Genomic DNA, 23387 nt, shown 5'->3' on the forward strand with positions numbered 1-23387 from the left:
TTTTGCTGCTACCATGTGGCTCAACAATAGACCAGAAATACAAAACACAAAACAGACCATAGTTTGGATTGGACAATCCCAATTCTAGGTGGAGAAGTGTTGTTTGTGCCTTACAGTCACTTGTAATGCACACGGAACAAAAGTAAAATAAGGATCTTGAGCTAAAATCTAGACCATTGTACTCCTCATTTACATTCTGGATAACCAAAACCTGCACCTTTACCTGAGTATGACAATTCTGAACTAAATATCCATTAACTTACATATGTTAAAACACTATAAAAACGATCTGTGGAGCTAATATATTCCACCAGATACCTGTGTACAACATGGCTGCACTAATACCTGAAAACATTTCTTTAACAGTACAATAAATTCTTAAACACAGAGTGCCAAATATCACGGAGCCTGTATTCTTACCTGTATTTGATACTATCACACCTAAATTCTACATTTGTGTTTTGCGCATACACACCTATGTACTTGTAAACAGCCTGAGAAAATGCAAAGAGATTTTTTTAAAAAAAACTGCAAAGTTAAATGGATTTAAAGAGCATTGTAAATTACCACAGAAATATTTTGGTTACTCTTATTGTATGCTGTAATGAAGATTATTTATGGATGCAAACTTGCCAAATATTTCAGAGGTTTCCTTATTTGCATTCCTCACAAATATGCCTATGATCCCAGTTATATAGTGGCTCCTATTTAAAGCATCAGTTGCCAATAGCATTTTCCAGGGAATTTTAAAAATGTACCCTGTCTTCCTTTGGTTTCCATTGCCTTATTCATGTTACCCTTTCAGGCCTGTCAGACAAGCAGGGCATTTGTTGGTAGCTATTTAGTTAAGGTCTCACATAAATCAATTATTCTGTGGAGGGATAGGTGGCATTTTTCTACCCTCTTAATTTTCGCATTAAAAATTGATTAACGAGACTTAAAAACAAGAAAAACTTGAAAATTCAGACAGCCGGGCTTTTATTTCTTAAGTTACATAATGTTGCAAAAGGCTGGATTCTTTTCATAACAGCAGCCATCTCATTTTCTTTCTATGATTAAGATAATCATTTCTCATCACCTAGCGATCCCACTCCCTCTGAAGACAACAAGAGTCTTTTCCATTAACTTTAGTAGGAGCTACATCAGTCCCATAGGCTCTGGTTACACTAGAGAGCTTGGAGCTGCACCACGGTAAACTCTCTAGTGTAGCCATCCTAAGCCAAGAGAGCTCTCCCGTCAGCTGAATTACTGCAGCTCCTGTGAGCGGTGGCAGCTATGTTGGCAGGAAAAACTCCCACCGACACAGTGCTTCCCACACCAGTGTTTAAACTGGAAAAAGTATGTCACTCAAGGGGGTGGTTAACTCCCAGGGCAAAATTCCTTAGCAATAGAATTTGGCCCTTGGTGCCTTCAAGCTGAGCATTTTTCAGTTACAAAATAAAGACTGTCTGGTGCAAAAAGTCTTTGGGGATGGAGGCCAGATACTTCAGTTGGGACTCTTTTCAAGCCCTAGGTATAATCACTCTTATATCAGCCCTTCCATTACAGGCCAATCCGTGAACAGAGAAAAAAGATAAATAATAAAGAAACACAGAGTGACTAGAAACACGGGCAGAAAATAACAAGGTGGAAAAACACAGCTTTTAAAATCTGGGGGAACTAATCAAACACTGCATGGGAGGCAGATGTTTGTGCTTGGAAAGCAAGACTGCTGGATGAGAGGGAGGGTGACAATGGACTGCTAATTAGATGAAAATGGAAAATCAAACTAATGGAGTTTCAGTCTGCGAGTACAGAGGCATCACATCACAGACCAATAAGATAAGAGTCCCACACCGATGCTGATGGTGAGATCACACGGAGAATATTGCCCATTGCTGGGCATCTCTATACAAAAGAAAAATCAGCCAAATGGATGGAATTTGGAGTAAAGCAGAAGTGATTAAGGAGCCAGTGGGATTGACGTCTGTAGAAAATATTTATACATTGATTGGTGAGGGTGGATAGGATGCTGGGATGTGATAACCATGATCAATTATTTGAAGCCAAAACACTAAGATCCAGATTCTAGCTCTTTGGGTTACTCTCTCAAATGACACCGCCCCCCCCCCCAAACACTCCTCCATATTTCAACAGGTAAAGAACCTGTGAAGTTTTGATTCTACATGTTAATAGGCTTGGACACGGTAATTGTACCCTCAATTTATCCTCTGTGCCGCTCTACTGATGTGTATATATGTGGATGAGTCATGCTATGGGAGCCATCTGATTCTGGAATAATTTTCCAAGGTTCCCCATTACATGAATCATTTAAAATTGAAGTGGACAAACCAATGGAGAATACTTGTAGGGAACAATATGTGTTTCCCATCTCAATTAGTGTGGTTTGCATGGCAATAGGCTAGCGTTTCCTTGCCAAATTTAGGATACGCATTTTTTTTGTATCAGAACTTTGTATATTGAATTTACCAGCTTTCAAACTCTTCACTTTCCTGCAAGAGTTAAGTTCCAATGACTTTTGCACTACCAGTGGCAATAATAATGGCATAACAGTAAAACAATGTTTAACGATTATAAAGGGCGTCCCTTTACTAGCAGTGGATCATATTTGTTAAACTTTGCCTTATTATTATCCCATTATTGTTCCCACTTCTAGTGCAAAAATCACTGGTAGAGGAACTTAACTCTTGCAGGGAATATAAAATAATACCCTGGATTTCTATTCCAAGGACCTGAGCTATCTTTTTAGCAATTAAATAAATAATCCGTAATAGCATTGATATTATTTCCCTAACTTTGTGATCACAGAATAAACTGCTTACCTTTTAACCCAGACAAAAGGGAAAGCTTTATCCAAGCTTCATGTCCAAGGAGTTAAGTTGAAAATTCAACTCCAGGCCCTGAGATGAAGAGCATTATTGTGCTGAGCGTCAGCATGATTTTGTTATAACTACAAAAAAATCTTGATCTGTCCATGGACTGTGTTTATAGACATATAGTATTGTGTACTCAATTGACCTTTTCTGTCTGATTAAGTCCTTGACCATCAATATTACCCTCCCCTACTGCCACTATCTGATGCAAAGTATAAACACCATGTGTTGGCCACACTAAACATCCAATCCTGAGGTCATCTGACATATGGAACTCCCAGTAAAGGCAATAAAAGAAGGCGTGAAAGGCTCAAGCAAATATAATATATGGTTTTTTTTTTACATAGAAGGTAAGATAAATTTCACTTGGAAGATGGGTTCAATTCAACCCGAGTTAAAAGTTTTATCAGAAAGATGACTGCCTAACAAATAGGTATCTTTATATGTAGCTTCCAATGGCTCTAGGCAGCTTAAACCCGATAACTACAGTACTGTAAAACATATTAGCCTTCAATAGGTAATTCTTCCACTACATTATACGCCATGTGGGTGGTCCAAGAGTCAGTTGATTATTTTTCTGCCACTACTATTTATTTTTAATTAAAAAAATGTGTGTCCGGAAACTGGATACAGAACTTACACCCAACTGTTTATGCAATAAGCAGAACTCAGAGCATCAGGTTTACATGACCTGTTTACTTTAGACTAATATGCTTAACACAGAGTCCCTTATTTATTTTCCTCCACCAATTGATTCCAATCTTGTGTCTTTTATGAAGACCATCCATGTGTGCGGTACCGAATCCTGGGGAGAAACCTATGAATTATAAAATAAGGTAATTGAAAAATACTCTCAAGTTTCTTTGCCACAAGTAGAACTACATGCTGGATCATAAATACATAAGTTAGTTACTCTAAGGCTTATTTACAGCTTTCAGTTGGCTCTAAATTAAAAATAACCACTATTAGGAAACAACAGAATGCAGTACTGCAGTGGCTTCTGAGTTTATAAGTATATACAACTCTTTAGTTGTAAGGAAATGAATAAGTGGCAAAATATTTTTTTCTTTTGATAGTCTGTGTTTTACTCAAATCCTCGCAATTCCAAAAAGGGGGGTGGGGGGGAAAGAGACTGCTACTTTCCTGAGTTAAAATATAGCAAGGGAAAGCACCGTAGCTACTCATAAGTAATCAGTTATACAGTTATTATGAGAACAGTGCTTTATTGCCATGCCTCACATCACATGTAAAGCATATGTAGTAGTAAAACCAAACCAAAACACATTTTCACAACAAAAAGTCTCTATATAGGACCAAATTCCAAAATCCTAACTCTGAAATATCTCCCTTTGGGAGAGTTATTCCACATTAGGGGAAGAAACATTTCTGTGGCAGGTTGTTTTTAACAAAAATGGCAGCTGTTTGATCTGCTCAGAGACCAGAAATGTTGGATAGGGCTGAGCACCCACCTTCTGAAAATCAGGCTTCTTTAAAGTCTCTCGAATTGAGGACCCCAAAATTGAGGAAACCCAAATCACTAGCCACTTCTGAAAATACATCTAGGGTGGGGGTGCTTAACTTTGCTCCCAACTAAGTCGGTGGGAATTTTTCCATCGATTTCAATGGGAGCAGACTAAGGCCAACGCTGAGCTCTTCCTGGAAACCACAACCCTAATATACAGTGCACAGGAAGCCAAGAGGATTCACCTTGGAGTGCATTATTATTATTATTGTTATTATTTTTGCAAAATTAGTTTTTTCAAACTGTCCAATAGCTGTGACATGAGGAACAGTAGCTCATTTCATACTTGATGTCCTTCTGATTTCTTGTTCACGACAGGAAATGGCTTTTTTACAATGTCTCCTTCAATCATCATTGTATTAGAATTTCCTATGGTTAAGGCTATGGGATCTTAGCAACCTAAAATCACAACTTTTGTTAGCAGGGTCTTCTTCACGGTATTTTATTTTCCTCAAGATTACATGCCATCTTGAAAATCACCTTGATATCAGCTGCAGTGTGCTTTACATGTAGGCTGATAATTTACAGCATGCTGTGGAACCTGATTATGGCAAACAGACAGTGAACTCGGCTTACAGTGAAGTACAATGACTTTGATTTTCTCTATCGCCTCCCTATACACCGTGATGCACAAAATGCAATTCCAGCTATCATGAACCTCTACATACTGTGAAGCTGTTATCTGAAAAAGAATGTTTCACTGCAGGCCAGCCCCAAGTGACTAAGCCTTACTGTACAAAACACCTACCAAGTCCTTTATCACGTTTCTCTAGACCAGTGATCTTCACTATTTTTCAAGCAGGGGCCACTTTGGCAAAAAACCTTCAATGTGAGAGCTGGTGACTCCTGCCTCTGGGGAGGCTGAGCTGGGCCCCCGCCCTGAGGCCCCGCCCATGCTCCACTCCAGCTCCCACTCCTCTTCCCCCCAGCAGCCAGGGGTTCATTGGATTAGTCCCCAGGCGGTTGGGTGAGATCCCAGGAATCGTCCCCCTCTCATCTGCAAGGAAAGCTGGGACGGGGGTGGCCCCTCCATGCCAGGGGGAAGGCGCTGCAGGGCGAGGCACCTCTCCCGCTCCTGTGGCCGCTGCTCCCAGCAATAACTCAGCTGCTGGCCTTGGCTTCCCCTGCCCGGTGTCACTCACCGCCTCGCAGGGCCCGGGGCTGGGAGCACGGAGGGGGCAGCTCTTCCCCCTCTCCCCGGCAGGGTAGGCTGCGCTGCCCACGTGGAGAGCCCCTCCTCGCCCTAACTTTCTGGGCGGGGTGGGGTATGGTGGGGGAGCTAGTCAATTAGTCAGGGAGCTGCACTTAGGGTCGAGGGGAGCCGCCACTGGCTCGCGGGCCTTGCAGTGACGAACACTGCCCTAGACTACATAGTGCAGAATTACGATAGAAGTACTGCTCTCCCTCAATACACACGAATATAACAATATTCCTCATCAGAAGGCTGCATAACCACTTGAATCCCAGAATCCAGTAGCTACATTACAGCCAGCATATAAACACCTCTAAGCATACACAGAATCCCTTATTACATGCAACAAATGGCTCCATTCACAGAGTTTGGGACCTGCTAGTAAGTTTCTTTCTTCTACAGAAAGGGAGGAAGGCCTTTGGTCATTTCTTCGGCAGCCAATGCCTAATATTTTCTTAATAAGATTGCTTCTTGTACTTCTGTCTGTCACCTACTCTAGTTGCTTTAATTGATTCAATAGCCTAAAAACCCAAAGCCTGACATGTGATGGCCCAGATCACTCAGATGCTTTGAAACAGATGTGATACCTTCTCTAAAATTACACTCTCATGTTCTGGTTGTAATCACTGGGTTATAAGGCATGTTACCCCATACAGGAAGGATCTATCCAACATAAAAGTTGTACCAGTATGGTATAGTTAATGTGGTAAAACTCCCCTAGGGTGAGTGCAGTTATAACGGTATAAAAGTGCTTATTCCCATAAAGGATAAGGTATAAGATACACTGGTACAAGGCACCTTTCTAAAATTATAACTGCATCCGGATAAGTAGGGGCTTGTACAAGCATAACTAGTTCAGTAAAAGAATCACACCCCTAAACAAAACAGATATACCAGTAATATTTTCAACTGTAGACTGGGCATAAACTACAGTATCTGTACTGCAAGTGCTTCAGGTACTGAACATCATAACATCTTTCAGAACAGAAGTGGCAAAGAGAATCCTTGCAATCTTTAATTCATAAGTCATATTTCTGTTAAGTTAACACGGATGTCAGAGGAAGGGAGTCTCCATTTCCAGGCTCTCCACACCTGGGTTTTACTTAAAATTTGTACTTCTTCCCCTCTCATTTCCTTGTTGCCTTCCCTCTGTAAGCCTGCCTGTAAAACAGATTCATACCAGTCCTATACTTTGCTTCACTAAAAGCAGGGGTGTAAGATTGATTTCCTCTACTTATGTCTCAAGAGTCTCAGTTCTCCCAACTTCACTCCCTGAGGCCCTTATATTTTAAGTATTTTGAAAACACTGCAAAAATTAGAAGTTTTCTGATTTTGTAGTACAGGTGCAGGCCTGTAGTTGCAGCACAGATGATCCAGTTACTGATAAACTATAGCATAGAAAAGGTCATTATTAGACTCAAGCATCTGATTTAAAACTGTTAAGTGAAGAAATAACATGCTACAAAGAGGGGAGGGGGTTCCCAAGATACCGGATATTCTATTGATGGAAAGGGTTACAACTTGTCATACAGAGGCTTTATGGGCTTCGGTAAACAGTGGCATTAAGGGCGCACTTCTAGAGGTGCTGTCCTAATTAGCATAACTAGAGCTAGAACTTATTCAGTGATTCTCTCACTGGTTTTCAGTTAGCTGCTTATGTGCTGTTCTCTTTGGAACACTATTTCCAGCTGTGGCTTTAGGGGAATGGCATAGAAATGTTAGTGCAGAGGTACTCCTTTTAGTTGAGGTTTGACAGACAATAGGATAGACAATACAGCACCAAAAATCCCTTTAGGTGTACGTTGCAACCCAGAAACATTTGGTTTCCATCTTCAACTGCAAATTACAGACAAAACGGATGTGTTTTAAACAAAAAAAGGTCTGTTCAGTTTCACTCTTGCAGAAATGCTAACACTGCCCCACTGTCAACTGTTTGAATCAAGAAGAGTACAGTCAGGAAGCAGCATTTCCTTAAAAATACTGAGATACTGGCAATCAATTCATTAAAAAATACTAGTTAAACAAGTGTTGTTCCTGCTAGGTTACTATCTAGATAGCATAAACACTGAGCTCTGAATTCTTGCCTGGCCTCTTTGGAGACAAAACATTATTTCTTTTAATCACCATCACATTTCTTAGGGAGGGAGGAGGATATTGGCTAGGTGTCCTTCTCCCTTAGAACATTGCCACGATTCAATTTCAGACTATTTTCAAAACACACAGAGATAACATTTTGCAAGTTTCTCTGCAAAAATAAAGACTGGTGCTTCCTGAAAATGCCAAGTTTTGTTTCTGAAGCAGTAGTGCTCTTAAGTACACTGTTAGTATACTTTTCAAATACTTCATACACCTCTAATAAATATAAGAAATCCAGCTGCTAAATATACCGGATACATCCACTGCTTCATAAGGGTCAATAGCTCAAGTTCCCCACATTATGCTCTCCAAACTGGACAGTCCAAACTGATTAATCCCCATAATGAAAAGTCAGACTCATTTAATCTATAAGTAAAATTTTCAAAAGTGCCTGCATGACTAAGGAGCCTAAGTCCCATTTTCAAAATCAAATTATGTCCTACAGAGACTAATTTTTAATGAGTCTCTAATGCTTCAATAGTAATAGGACGCAGCAGTAATAAAACTGAATATAGGTACAATTTTCAAAAGCATATAAAGTGACTTAGGCCCTAAGCAACCGTGAAAGCCGGTGGAATTTTTACCTAAGACTGTATGTCTTAAAAGGTTATTAGCATACAAGTGATGCACCAGATTCTACTCCCATTTACACTGATACAACTTCATTGAAGAAAATGGTGTTCTTCTGGTCTAGTACAAGATTTTGTTTGTAATGTTCTATACTATTTTAAGTAGGTGACACATTTTCCTTTGGGTCCTTAGTATTACAGTTCAGTACTTGACTATTTATAGATTCAAGGACAAAGAATACCACTTTCATGTCTATAATCTAAACCATACTAAATCTTTCAGATTACCCTGTAAGATTACTCTGTATCACCCTGAAAAGATCATTTCATGATTTTATGGCTGGAAAAGGTGAAGCAAGAATTATTTACAATCTCTGATCACATGGAATTTTGTTGTTTAAAGTCTTTGGTGGCAGTCAGATATTGGTGACACAATACTTGATGGATTTCTGAGGAAAAGTAAAAATAAATTACACTGGGTATTTTTCACTGTTGATTTAGACAGAATTCAATCTGCTTTGAGTCAGATACAGCAAACTAGAGTAACTTGTTTCTTTAAAGGCAGGCAGCATGAACTTTTGACAATGGCTTGATACTGGCAACCAGGAGACTTTGGCTTTGTTCCGAAGCTTTGCCACTGACTTGCTGTGTGATCCTGAGCAAGTCACTTAGACCCAAATTTTGAAAAGCATCCACTAATTTTGGGTGCCCAGTCTGAGACACCTTGGGCTTGATTTTTAAATATGCTGAGAATCTAGAGTGACAACTGAAATCAACTGGGAAAGCTACAGAGACTTTGTTCTAATTGCTAGTTGACACTCCCTCTGAAAAACTGCCCTGACACACCTATCTTTTACCAGCAACTTTCTGCAGAACACCACTGAAATGACTCAGACAGTGGTGTGCATTTGGCATGTGCACCTGCAATAGGCAAGTGTGTTTCCTGGTATGGCATTTAGTAACCAAAGGGCTAACAGCCAAAACCATGTTTCAATACCCAAGTACAGCATACTGAAATATGCTTCATTATAATCTTTACAGAAGCAAAATCATATCAGGGCCTGAAACACTGCCAAATCAAACATTATACAAAGGTCAGCTGGAAAGAACGTTAGGATCCCAGTTAACTAGGAGCACATCGACAGTGCTAGATCATTGCTGAAACAGGGCTGCTCTACACTGCACAAGGGGTAAATCTTCTCCTTTCGACAGCAAAACAGCTCAAACAATACCATGACTCTTTTCTTGCCCTTCTCATCTACTTTGTGATGGCAACCTCAGGTTATCACTGTTTACTACAGAACAGGATATTAACTTCTCTAGAAGTAGGTGTCATTTGCAATACAGAATTAGAGAATCATTCTATCTTAAAACCCAGCTGCATTTTGGATTGGTGTGTTAAATACTTGTTTCACAGAGCTAAGGAGGTGATGGTTTGCAACACAGATACCACAAACTGTTTTCTGGTTTTCATTTCAGAAGTTCCTGCTTGTGTAGTGTCACCAGACACCCTCCCACCTCTTACCTATGAAATTATTTCCTAATTCTTACAGGGCCATCAGCTGGAAAGTGTTGTGAACTTGAGAGAGTTAGGGGAATTCACACAGCACTTTGCAAAACACTGACTGTATACACTGTTTTTTTATAGAAACCTCACAAAATCACGCACACTGCACTGAGGGGCCAAGATGACTTAATACTTTGAAACAAACTGTTCTGTTCTTTTTACTAAAGTAATTTATTATATGCCCAGCATTAAACTAATCACTTACAGTTACTTCACCCACTTCCTCATTCACAGATAAGGACAGATGGCACTGGAATGGCATTCAGGAGATCGGGATTCAAGACCTTCTACCACAGACTTCCTATGTGACTGTCTCCCATTTCTACCTAATGAATTCTACTGTGGGTGTATTCATTTGTTTTATTTTCTTACTGGATATGTGTGGTCTGAGGACCACTGGATTAATCAGGTTCCCATGTCTTCATTCTCCTGCCTTTCTTCCATATTTTTCATAAAAAGAAGACATTAAAATGAGTGTTCCAAGACTATTTACAGGAAACAGACCTGTGACATAAACCCTGGAGCCTTTACCTCACAAAGTTATAAGACAAGAAGAAAATTATATGAGGTCAAGGTAATTTAATTCCCAGACAAACCTCTCCTGAGCAAAACTGTGTCATCCCCAATTGTAAGTAACTACCACTTTCAGAAAGAAATGAGTTATAAATTAAATCCTATAATCAGGTACAACATTTTCTCCTCTGTTTAATGGTAATGCTTTCTACTGGGGGGAGGAGAGGAATATAAGGTGTCTAATCCACATAACACAAACCAGGTTCCTTAAAAAGTCATGAGGACCTTGTCCACTATTCACTTAGGGACAGAGATGAGTGTTATGCACATATGAAAAATGTCCAGCCAAGATATTTTAGCATGGTCTCATCCAGAGGGGCGTTTTCCTTTAGTTCATCTGGAATTGCTAGGTGATGTGAGACTTATACAGCAGCAAGGCCATGAGCTGTGACATAAGGTCTCTGATCATTTATTACATGCAGTCATCAGCAGGCAAACTCAATGTAACAGTATGTCAGTTGGAAGAGAGATGGATACCATGATTCAAAAAGAATGGAGCAGCACAGCTGGCACATACACTGGAAAACTAAGAACATTTTCTAAAAATCCTAGAGACACACATTATGCTGCAATGACCTTAACTATCAAGGTGAGCATAGGGAGGAGAACAGAAACTGCATTTTTACAGCTTTTACCCACTCCTGATTTTCTTGACATCTCACCTTTTTCTGATTAGCTGGTGCTAGGCTTCGATAGAGCTTCCTGCCCTGTTTGCCAGCATTCCAAATGGTGAAAGATGTCCAGTGCTTGAGGGCTCTGTCTTCCAGAAACCTGACTCGGTGAGTCCAGATGGTTCCCCTGGGGAATTGGAAAAGAGGTGAGTGTGGCCCCTAAATGCATTAACAATGTAAGAAATAACACTGTCCACACAGGCACAGTCTTGATGCAAAAAGCACATTGAAAGATCACATCAGCACAATTCCAGTGGAAATGAATGCTGTGGTTGGAAAAAACATCTCTTGTTTAAACATTAAACTTGTTGTCTTTGTCTCTGGGGTGGGAGACTATGTTCTATTTACAATATTCAGTTCATATGACATGTTCTTTCAATTAACACTGAAAAATTTTGAACAAACTAGAGCCATAACCTACATTTCTTCTAAAGCCTAAAATATATTCACAGGATATAGTAAAAAAAACATTGTCTTATAATTCCTATAAGGGCAGCATTTTCAAAAGCACCTCAGTGATTTAGGAGCCTGACTCATTTTCATTAGTGACTTAGGCACTTAAAAGCCTAACATCCATTGAAAGTCAGTGGGATTTAGGCTCCTAAATTGCTTAGGGGCTTTTGAAAATTTTACCCTAGATGATTTAACCCTATGTGATTTAAGAGCTTCAGTTCCCATTCACTTCCAATGAGACTGAGGCTCCTATGCACCTAAATGACTCTAGGAAGAAGGATAAAGGAGTCTGAGGAGCTACTGGTGTTCTTGTCCATCCTCCCTGTTAAAGGAAAAGGCTCAGTTAGGGACTATCAAATTGTGGAAGTAAATGCATGGTTACGCAGGTGGTGTCAGAGAGAGGGCTTTGGCTTCTTTGACCATAGGATCATGTTCAAAGAAGAATTGCTAGGAAGAGACGGGATCCACCTAAGAAAGAGAGGGAAGAGCATCTTCGCAGACAGGCTTGCTAATCTAGGAAGGAGGGCTTTAAACTAGGTTCGCTGGGGGATGGAGGCCTAAGCTCGGAGGCAAGTGGGGAAGTGGGATACCAGGAGAAAGCACAAGGAGGAGGGTGCAACAGGGGAAGCCTCCTGATTCATACTGGAAAAAGTAGGGCAATCAGCTAGTTATCTTAGGTGCCTGTGCATGAATGCAAGAAGCCTGGGAAATAAGCAGGAAGAATTGGAAGTCCTGGCACAGTCAAGGCACTGGAGTAACAGACACTTGGTGGGGTAACTCACATGACCGGAGCACTGTCATGGATGGGTATAAATAAATTGTTCAGGAAGGACAGGCAGGGGAGAAAAGGTGGAGGAATTGCACTGTATGTAAGAAAGCAGTATGATTATTCAGAGCTCCAGTATGAACCTGGAGAAAAGCCTGTTGAGAGTCTCTGGGTTAAGTTTAGAGGCAAGAGCATCAAGGGTGATGTCGTGGTGGGTGTCTGATGCAGGCCATCAGACCAAGAAGATGAGGTAGATGAGACTGTCTTCAGACAACTAATGAAAGTTTCCAGATCACAGGCCCTGGTTCTCATGGGGTCTACAATCACCCTGACATCTGCTGGCAGAGCAATACAGCAGTGCATAGACAATCCAGGAAGTTTTTGGAGAGTGCTGGGGACAACTTCCTGGTGCAAGTACTGGAGGAACCAACTAAGGGCCATGCTCTTCTTGACCTGCTGTTCACAAACTGGGAAGAATTGGTAGGGGAAGTAGAATTTGATGGCAACCTGGGCAGCAGTGAACATGAGATGGTTGAGTTCAGAATCCTGACAAAAGGAAGAAAGGAGAGCAGCCGAACACAGACCATGGACTTCAGAAAAGCAGGTTTTGACTCCCTCAGGGAACTGATGGGCAGGATCCCCTGGGAGGCTAATATGAAGGGGAAAGGAGTCCAGGACAGCTGGCTGTATTTTAAAGAGACCTTATTGAGGGTGTAGGTACAAACCATCCCGATGTGCAGAAAGAACAGCAAATATGGCAGGTGACCACCTTGGCTTAACAGAGAAATCTTCGGCGGGCTTAAACACAAAAAGGAAGCTTACAAGAAATGGAAGCTTGGACAGATGACTAGGAAGGAGTATAAAAATATTGCAGGGATGAAATCAGGAAGGCCAAAGCACAATTTGAGTTGCAGTTAGCAGGGGACATGAAAAATGACTTCTATAGGTATGTTAGTAACAAGAAGGTGGTCAGGGAAAGCGTGAGCCCCTTACTGAATGGGGTAGGTAACCTAGTGATAGATGATGTGGAAAAAGCTGAAGTACTCAATGCTTTTTTTGCAACTGTCTTCACAGACAAGATCAGCTCCCAGACTACTGCACTGGGCAGCACAGTATGGGGAGGAGATGAGCAGCCCTCAGTGGTGAAAGAAAAGGTTCAGGACTATTTAGGAAAGCTGGACGTGCACAAGTCCATGGGGCCGGACGCAATGCATCTAAGAGTGCTGAGGGAATTGGCTGATGTGATTGTAGAGCCATTGGCTATTATCTTTGAAAACTCGTGGTGATTGGGGAGGTCCCAGACAATTGGAAAAAGGCAAATATAGTGCCCATCTTCAAAAAAGGGAAGGAGGAGGATCTGGGGAACTACAGACCAGTCAGCCTCACTTCAGTTCCCAGCAAAATCATAGAGCAGGTCCTCAAGGAATCCATTTTGAAGCACCTGGAGAAGCAGAAGGTGATCAGGAACAGTCACCATGGATTCACCAAAGGCAAGTCATGCCTGACCAATCTGATTGCCTTCTATGATGACATGACTGGCTCTGTGGACATGGGGAAAGCAGTGGACGTGATAAACCTTGAATTTAGCAAAGCTTTTGATATTGTCTCCCACAGTATTCTTGCCAGCAAGTTAAAGAAGTATGGGTTGGATGAATGGACTATAAAGTGGATAGAAAGCTGGCTAGTTCATTTGGCTCAACAGATAGTGATCTATGGCTTGATGTCTAACTGGCAGCTGCTATCAAGGGTCGGTTTTGTTCAACATCTTCATTAATGATCTGGATGATGGTGTGGATTGCACCCTCAGCAAATTTGTGGATGACACCAAACTAGGGGGATTGGTAGATATGCTGAAGAGTAGCGATAGGATTCAGAGTGACCTAGACAAATTAGAGGATAGCGCCAAAAGAAATTTGATGAGGTTCAACAAGGAAAAGAGCAGAATCCTGCACTTAGGATGGAAGAATCCAATGCACTGCTACAGGCTGGGACCAACTGGCAGTTCTGCAGAAAAAGACCTGGGGATTACACTAGACAGGAAGGTGGATTTAAGCCAACAATGTGCCCTTGTTGCCAAAAAGGCTAATGGCATATTGGGGTGCATTATAGGAGCACTGCCAGCAGATCAAGAGAAATGATTATTCCCCTCTATTCGACACTGGTGAGGCCACATCTGGAGTACTGTGTCCAGTTTTGGGCCGCACACTACAGGAAGGATGTAGATAAATTGGAGAGAGTCCAACAGAGGGAAACAAAAATGATTAGGGGGCTGAAGCATATGATTTAGGAGGAGAGGCTGAGGGAACTGGGCTTATTTAGTCTGCAGAAGGGGGGGAATTTGATAGCAGCCTTCAACTACCTGAAGGGGGGGTTCCAAAGAGGATGGATGTAGACTGTTCTCAGTGGTGGCAGATGATAGAACAAGGAGCAAGGGTCTCAAGTTGCAGTAGGGAAGATCTATGTTGGATATTAGGAAAAACTTTTTCACTAGGAGGGTGGTGAAGCACTGGAATTCTCCATCCTTAGAGGTTTTTAAGGCACGACTTGACAAAACTATGGCTCGGATGATTTAGTTGAGGTTGGTCCTGCTTTGAGCAGTGGGTTGGACTAGATGATCTCCTAAATCCCTTCCAGCCCTAATCTTCTATGAGCATGATTCTCAAATGAGTTTTTTAAAGATAGTTCACAAAAATCTTAATATTTTAAAAAAACGTATTATTACAATTAGGAATACTTAGTTTGAAAACCATACTGCTGAGCTGAACCAAAATAATTGTAAAGACATCTGAGGTAGTGAAAAGTTGTATTTAGAAGACTGAAATACTGATAGTTCTCCTGAATATTACAGTATATAATCTCTTTCTAAATAATAAAGTCCTACATTTTCCTTGACTAGTTTCCTAAAACCCTAAAGTGCTCTAATTGAAAACATGACTCGGATGTTAAATGTTCTGTTTATATTTAGGTTTTTCATCTAACTATAATTTCTTTCCATGTTACTTAAATATAAAACCACTTCTCAGCCCTGACTGTATCCTTGGTATTTTTCTAAAATATAAAAACCTCAACTTTGCCTTTCAAGATGTTGTGTCTCTTAGCAGTGCTAAAATACAGCAGAACTAATTGCACCATATAAATACTCCATTTTTCCAAGTACTGGTTTCCCACAACTTAACACCATGGACATTTTCTAAGGCTTTTAATGGATTTATATTTTAGAGTTTTAGATATTTTAGCCTTAAGAAGTCCAAAAATATCTCTCAGTGCAGAACTGAGGGATAAAGGAGCTTTTAGTGCTTCTACTCTGCTCTTTATTTGAAAAGTTGGATTTAGGCCTGTCAGTCACAAAAGTTACAATGTTTTTCTTTAAATGTAAGTGGGTGAGGCCACAGGAAGGACTTCCATTGGGGGAAGAGGAATAGGAGGGGGAGAGAGAGAGAGAGAGAGTGTGTGTGGGAGAGAGAGAGAGAGAGAGAGACTCAGAAGATTTCAGGGCCAGAGTTGTTTTTCCCTTGAACAGGATTTCTCTTTCTAAATGATACTCCCAACAGAACATTCTGTGTCATAAAATACAGTTCCCTGTTACTAGACTTTCTCAAGGGATGAGTTACAATGGTGTAGTATTAAATATCTTGAGAGTCACAGTAACTTCTTGGATTAAAATGGTTTCTTTAAAATTATTTATTATGAAGAGTTGAGCTATACCATAGTCCTTCCTGAGTTAAGGGTGTGACTCACTTTCTATTTTAAGTGCAATTTGAACCACATTCAATTTTGCCAAAACCAAATTTATTGACCAAAATTTCTCAGGTGTGTAACTGCCAAAGAAAGATAGGTTGTTTGTTGATTGAAGATGAATTTTGATATTTATTGGACACAGAATTTCTGATATACAGCGATATAAAAAAACCCAGCTACTGAAATAACTTTTATTCATTTGTGCTCCATGAGAACTTATGCCCTGGAGTATTTTTTGTTTTTTGATAGGCTGAGTGATTAATTCATAAATTATTCATTATAGAATTTTTGCACATATGGAAACTCTGAATTCTGCACAGACTAACTAAAATTTGTAGCCACTCTGCCAGTCACGTGCTTAACTTGAAGTAATATAATAAACCTGCAGGATCAGCCTGACAATGATTCCTTAAAATCTAACGTCAAACCTGCCATGTTGCAGGATTTGAAGTTCAGCTTGAAGCTAGCTTTGAGGAAAAAATAATTACCCTGTCATAATTGTTGTTCCTTGAGATGTGTTGCATATATCCATTACACTGTAGCTGTGTGTGCCGATACCAGAGAGTTTTCCCTAGTGGTACTTGTAAGGAGGGTCTTCACACACCACCAACCTTCTTGTGCCTCAAAGTAAGGGAAATAAAGGGTGAAATTGCCCTGCCCCTCCTTCAGTTTCTTCATACTGGGAATGAATGATACTCTGCCATGATAGGGAAGGAGAGTAGGTTGTGTAATGGACATATGCAACACATTGTGAAGAACAACAGTAGTGAGAAGGTAAGTAATCATGTTTTTTTCTTTGAGCCCTTTGTTTGAGCATGTATCCATTACACTGTAGGTGACTCCTAAGCCATTACCCCAGGTGGCGGGGCTCAGAGTCTCATTGAAAGAGGGACTGTAGGACTGCCCTGCACACACTGGCCTCTTCCCTTGATGCAGCAGAGAGTGTGTAATGTCTGCTGAATACATGAATTGAGGACCACATTGCTGCTCTACAAATGCTCATAATGGGGATGGTTTGCCAGAAATGCTTTCAAGTCTAATGTGCTCTGGCTGAGCATGCCATAAGCTTGCCAGGAGGCATTATTCCCTTGGCAGCATAACTTACTGTAATGCAGCTGGTGATCTATTTTGAGAGTCTCCAAGTTATGATTGGATGACCTCTCACAGTCCGCATAAGAAACAAAGAGCTGGGAAGAAATGCCAAAAGGCTTTGTCCTATCCAGGTAACAAGCCAATGCTCAAACATCTGGAGTGTGGAGTCTTCACTCGTCCTTGTACATATATGGCTTCAAGAAGGAAACTGGCAGACAGAATGATTGATTCATGTAGAAACCACCTTCAAGAGAAATTTAGGATATGATCTATGCTAAATCTTGTCGTTGTAGAAAATTGTATCTGGCAGAGGTGATGACCACTAAAAAGGCTACCTTTGCTGACAGGTGTAGAAAGGCACATGATGCTAAGGGCTTGAAAGGAGGGTCCATAAGCACAAACACCATGAAATTAAAATCCTAGGAAGATGGTTAGTCTATGACAGCTGGGAATAGTCAATCTAAACCTTCCAGGAACCTGGTCATGATTGGGTGAGTGAAAAACATTCCTACCCTTCTACGCAAGGGTGAAATAGCAAGATGGCCGCCAGATGCACTGTATTGGAACTGAGAGCTAGATCTGAATCTAAGTTGCAAAAAGATAGTCCAGAATTCTTTGAATGTTAGACTGCGTCAGGAAGACACTGTGGGTGCCTATCCAGATGGAAAATTGCCTACACTAAGATATGTAGCCTTTGTTGAAGGTTTTCTGCTATTAAAGAGAACATTCTGGACTGCCACCAAACAGTTTACCTCTTTTGCATTCAACCACTGATGAATCATGACATTAGGTGCGGGACTTATGGATTTGGGTGCAGCATCAGCCCTGGTTCTATGTCTGGGGGTCCCTGGTTATTACTGACAGCAAATGTTCTTCAGCGGACAGCTTGTGGAGAATACTGTACTGTATTCGTCTCAGACAGGTGGGAGCTAGAAGATCATTCTGCCCTGATCTTGCTTGAGTTTGAGAATAACCCTGGGAATCAGGGGAACTGGGGCGTATGCATAGAGGAAGTCCTTGTTTCATGAAAACAGGATAGAGGTCAATACAGATCAGGGACTGTGACATCCTGGTACAGGACCGTGGACCCCTCCTGTTCTGCCAGTTGCAGACAGAGCTATTAATGGATAATCTTCTATGTAAATAACCCAAATTAGGATATCCATGTTGATGGACCAGCCATAGTCTAAGTTAAAGGATCTGCTCAGATAATCTGCCAGACCATCTTGTACCCCTGACAAAAGACCGAGAGTGACCGAGCTCTGACTGCATCAATTCCACAATTTGCTTCCAGAGCCTGTGTGACCTTGTGCCCCCTTGCTTGTTCACATAAAACACCACTATGTCATTGTGGAGAGAACCTGGATGGTCTTGTCCTGAATGTGAGACTGAAAGAGCCGAGATGCATGAAATATTGTGTGAAGCTCTGGTACATTTATGTGAAGCCTGGCCTTTTGGTAAAATCAGAAAACCTGAGCCTGAAGCATTCCAAATGTGCTCCCCACCCCTTGGCTGAGGTGTTCATTACCAGAGTCATGGGTGGGAAAGGGGGAGCATAATGGGGTGGCTCAAAAGTTGGAGGGCCAGAGGATAGCCAACCCTGATTAAAGAGGCACACCTGGGCTGGATCTGGGGATTCCTTATGAAGAGTAGCAGGAAGCTGTAGGGTAGGGCTGAGAGGAGAGGGAAGCCAAGGCCGGAGGACCAAGCTCCAGGTGAAGCGCCAATCAGTGGCTGGTGGCTTTGGGTGGAGCAAACTGGGACAGAGGAAGAACTTCATGTGAGGAAGGAGAAACAGGGCTGAGTATGAACTTTTATATTATGGTTACAAACCTTATTTTTGGACCCTGATGATTGTTTGAACCATTTTTGTTATTAAACCAGCCATGGATGAGGGTGCTGTTGAAAGACTGTGTGGAGTTCTTAAGGGGCTCACAAGAGCGAGCTAACAGGATCAAAGCAACCTCTGGCTACGAGGGCTAAACAGCAACCCTGCTACAGGGAGAGAGAGGAACTTCCCATTACTCATGTCTGGGCTCATCCACCAATCCTGTGAGGAATTGTCACAGGGTGCTCTACTCACCACTGGAGCACCTCCTTGTGGCCACAACTGGGCATTAGTTCTGCCAGTCTGATGCCCCTTCCTGTGGGTGCTAACTCTCTCTCTCCACTCCGGAGACTAGAGGGATCCCTCTTTGTGGCTTGGCCCTCTGGCTAGATCACCGTAGTTTTCCCTTTCCAGGGGTAGGGGTTTTGTGTACCAAAGTCTCTCTATACCAACCATCCCATGCAGTTTTCTAATGCAATTCCCTTTAATGGTGTCGCTTCTCCAGTGGCTGGTAGGGGAATCCAGGCCCATGCTTTTCTCCAGGTTCCATTCCAGGGACTCTACAACCAGCAGCTAAGGTCTGCACTGTTTCCCTGAACTGCTTCCTATGTAGCCTCTCTCAGCCTCCTCCTCTGGCTTCGGAATTTAGAAAGTATAAGGAATAACCCCCCTGACCCAGTGAAGAAAAGACACCTCTTCTATATCTCCCAAAGAATGCAGAGTGTACACTTCTTGTCTTAGCACAGACGTGTGAGATGGGTTTGCTGGATTGTTTTGGCCAATTGTATAATGGCCTCATTTATAGGCAGGGCTGTCTGTCCTGCCACCAGGGGATGGAAATATCTATTAGCTTGTGGGTATTCTCCTCTGCTAGCTCTACTTAAATGCTCAGAGGCTGGCATTCTCCTGAGGAGCTCCTGGTGCATTTTAAAGATGCCTTGTATTGGGGAAGATGTCTCTGGTACTAGGGCATCATCAAGTGAGGAGGAGGAGGAGGCGTAAAGTGGAGGTGAAGGAGATAGCTCCCGAGGCTGGTCTTTCTGTATTGGGAGTGGTTGAGGTAAGTCAGGTAACAGAAAGGCAATCAGTACCGACTCTCACTGAACTCTTGGTACTGGTAGAAGAGGGTTCCCTCCTGAAGGATCTGTTTGCATGAGGCATCGGTGAAGTAACCTAGATGCTGGTGGTATCCCTCAAGGCATCCAATTGACAGGGCCACCTGGGGACTGGTACGGTACTGGCCCCCAAGCATGTCTGGCCCAAACTTCCTAGTCTCTGGCCAAATATTTCTTGAAGCCACGTAGGACAGTCCCTGGGAGGGAATGGAGTCGATGGCTCAAGTCTCTCTCTCTGAGCCATTACTGACGATTGGGAAACCAACTTGGTACTGCAGCACCCCTCTGGAGAAGAGTCTCGGACTCAAGATTTTGAAGAGCTGAATTGGCAGAAGATGGTGCTGATGATGGGGATCTCCTGTGGCCTCTTTATGCCAATGTGGCTGAGGGAGCACTCTCGTAGGAAGTCTTCAAAGAGCATTCCTTAGATGATTAAGGGGGCTCTGATGACTCCTTAAGGACAGCCTCCATCCAAATACATCAGGGGCTCCTCCGTCAGCTTTTTTGTCATGGTCCTGAAGCCATGAAAATTGGAGCACCTGTTACCTCACCCAATCACCTGAGGCAGTGGCAGTGGGGGGTCACTAACAAGCACATGCTTTCTACAGCCCATGCAAAGATTAAAATCTTGGGATTTTGACATAGGCTCACCACATACCAGGTAAGATCTGGAGACCTGCTGGACTGGAAAGATCAAACAGAGTAAAATTTTTCAAATCAAAATGAGAAAATAAAGAAATAAATAGGAAACAGAAAGAAATGACTAATGATTTGAGTACCACTAGGAAGCATTAACCAGTTTTGTTCACAGGGAACACCAAAATTCTGACCACAGAAACTAAGAAGGAACTGAAGGGTGACTCCTCTCTTTATACATTCACTTCATGGCACAAGGAGTTCAGTGGTAGGCGGGGATGCCCCTAAAGGTACTACTAGCGAAATCTCTCTGGCATTACAGCACAAGCTGACATGAACTTACAGTGTAATGCAGGGGTGTCAAACTCATTTCCTATGGCAGGCCAGATTTGAATTAAATGTACTTCAAGTGGGCCATACATACCATAAATCAAAATACTAGGCACAGCCATTTTTATGTAGTATTATATTTTATTTGCTAGATATCAGTGATATAAAAACTGCAGGAAATTCACTTCTACAACTACTACTATTTTACGATGAAAAGAATCGATCAATGATAAAAAATTACGGTACTACGCGATGCCCCAAGACCGCACTGTCCCTCTCTCGCCTTTTGGAGCGCTGTGTCTCGTGCACACAGCGCTCCACACGCTGCTGCCAGAGCACACAGATCTCGCGGCAGCGTGTGACGCCGCGAGATCTCGCGGTGTTGTACTCTCTGGCGCAGCACGTGCTGCTGCGAGATCTCGTGGTGTTGTACTCTCTGGCGGCATCATGCGCCACAAGATGTTGCGGCAGCACTCGCTGCCGCCAGGGGCCAAACCAAAAAGGTTGGCGGGCCGTATCTGGCCCTCAGGCCGGATGTTTGACACCCCTGGTGTATGTATGTATGCATGCACTCAAAGCCAAAACTCTGCTACAATTCCAGCATGCAGAAGAACAAATTTAACTAATTAGCACAGTTAACCTGGTATCTTAGGCATATTCTTGAGAATAAGTAGATTTAAAAAGCAGGGATGCTGCCATTTTCTCTCGACAAATGTATTAAAAAACACTAAGAAAATTCCCAGACAAAAGTTCATTAGGTCAGAATTAAGGTTATATTTTAAAATCATTTATTTAAGAAAAGCCTTATTAGAAAATTGCAGTTAAAAATACAAAGATTCAAAAGTCATAGAATTCTAAATCAATGCCAACACTCTATCTAGCCATGAACAACCCATTCACACCCAGCCACTATACTGACATAATACTGGACCACAAACTCACAGCTCACATACTGTAAATACATATTTGCAAACTGCTTCCCACCCATTACATATGGGCCACTAACCCTAAGACAAACCCTCCCTCCTCCCAACTTCATCTGCTCATGCATCCAAACACAGATATGTCATCTCTTTTACCTCTTTGTAGCCTTCCCTCAGCCCTTTCTTCCTCAACCTACACAATTATTTCCATGTCCCTTTTTCCATTACATTTCAAAACCACATCCATTCACAACACAACAAACCAGTGTACATAGCCCAGTGCTACAAGGAAAGTCATAGTTTGCATCCCAGTGCTCATGAGCATACCTACAACAACAAACCAGGTATGCAAAGCTCAGAATTTATGAGCAGCTCTGCAACAAAAAATAGTCTGCCATGGCCAACAGTCACAAGTAATTCTATAACAACAAATCAGTATGTGCAACCTAACATTGGTGAGATCAACCATACAATAACAAACCAGTGTGTGTGTATACTCACTCCAGATAAAAGGAAATTGATCCAGAAAGTGACAATTTTAAAACTTCCTGTGGATTATTTAAGAGTGACACCAAGAAATCAACTGGTTTCTTTTTTGCTTGTTTGTTTTTGTGTCCCTTTTTCCTGAAGGAAACATTTATAACAAATAGCATTTCTAAAAGAAAATGAGCAATGGAAGAAATCATTAGGAAGACAATCCTTTCAAATAAAGTTGTAAGGCTGACAAAATGACTGAAAAATGTGCTCTAAAATAAAGGCAGCAAGCTGGTAGATGTCAGTGTGTCAGAACGCATTTTTATGTCTGCACATTTGAAATAAATTCCACAATGTAATTTATACAAATCAGGCAATGTAAACAAAATGTTAGACTGATACCAAAAGTTGAGTCCTCACTGCTGTGGGACCATAACAAGGAAACATCTGTAAATGCCAAGGATTGGGTGGGATTATCAATTTCAGCAAGTTCAAAGTATATTCTCAACAAGAGGAGATGATCCAAGGCAGGCATTTTGTTCTTGAGCCCTTCATCCTGATTTGGCGGAATCAGTTCTGCTTAATGCTTGCAACAATATTTTTTTATTTTTTTCATTTGTGCTCATTTCCTACTGTCTTCAATCATTTTACTTAGGTTTTTCAAATAACTATTCCCACTGTACAATGTAATATTTAAGACTGTATAATTTACAGAGGTTTAAAAAAAATTTAATGTAGCTGAAAATATTGGTTTATGTTCAGAAGTCTTTCAGTATTCAAACTAGGAATCCACTTCACATTTAAAAATAACTAGTCTACTAGGTACAATAAATTGATTTCCATTTAATTTATGGGTCTTGTGAAAAGGCAGTTGAAAACTGGCACATTAAAGCATGCACTACTTGAAAGATACTCGCATAATTTAAAAA

General features: G+C 41.5%; 1 protein-coding gene across 10 annotated transcripts in view; it reads right to left on the reverse strand.

The window, feature by feature from the left end:
* Positions 1 to 23387, reverse strand: part of B3GNTL1 (UDP-GlcNAc:betaGal beta-1,3-N-acetylglucosaminyltransferase like 1) — a 261980-nt gene that overhangs the window by 14022 nt on the left and 224571 nt on the right. For all 10 annotated transcript variants that reach the window (XM_067547683.1, XM_067547682.1, XM_067547684.1 and 7 more), the window contains one exon: positions 11095 to 11230. In XM_067547683.1, the coding sequence (XP_067403784.1) occupies positions 11095 to 11230 (136 nt within the window). The remainder of the gene's footprint in view (positions 1 to 11094; positions 11231 to 23387) is intronic.

Source organism: Emydura macquarii, unplaced genomic scaffold, assembly GCF_026122565.2.
Source record: "Emydura macquarii macquarii isolate MOO-44397 ecotype Brisbane River unplaced genomic scaffold, CSIRO-AGI_Emac_v2 contig_1230, whole genome shotgun sequence".
Lineage (NCBI taxonomy): Eukaryota > Metazoa > Chordata > Testudines > Chelidae > Emydura > Emydura macquarii.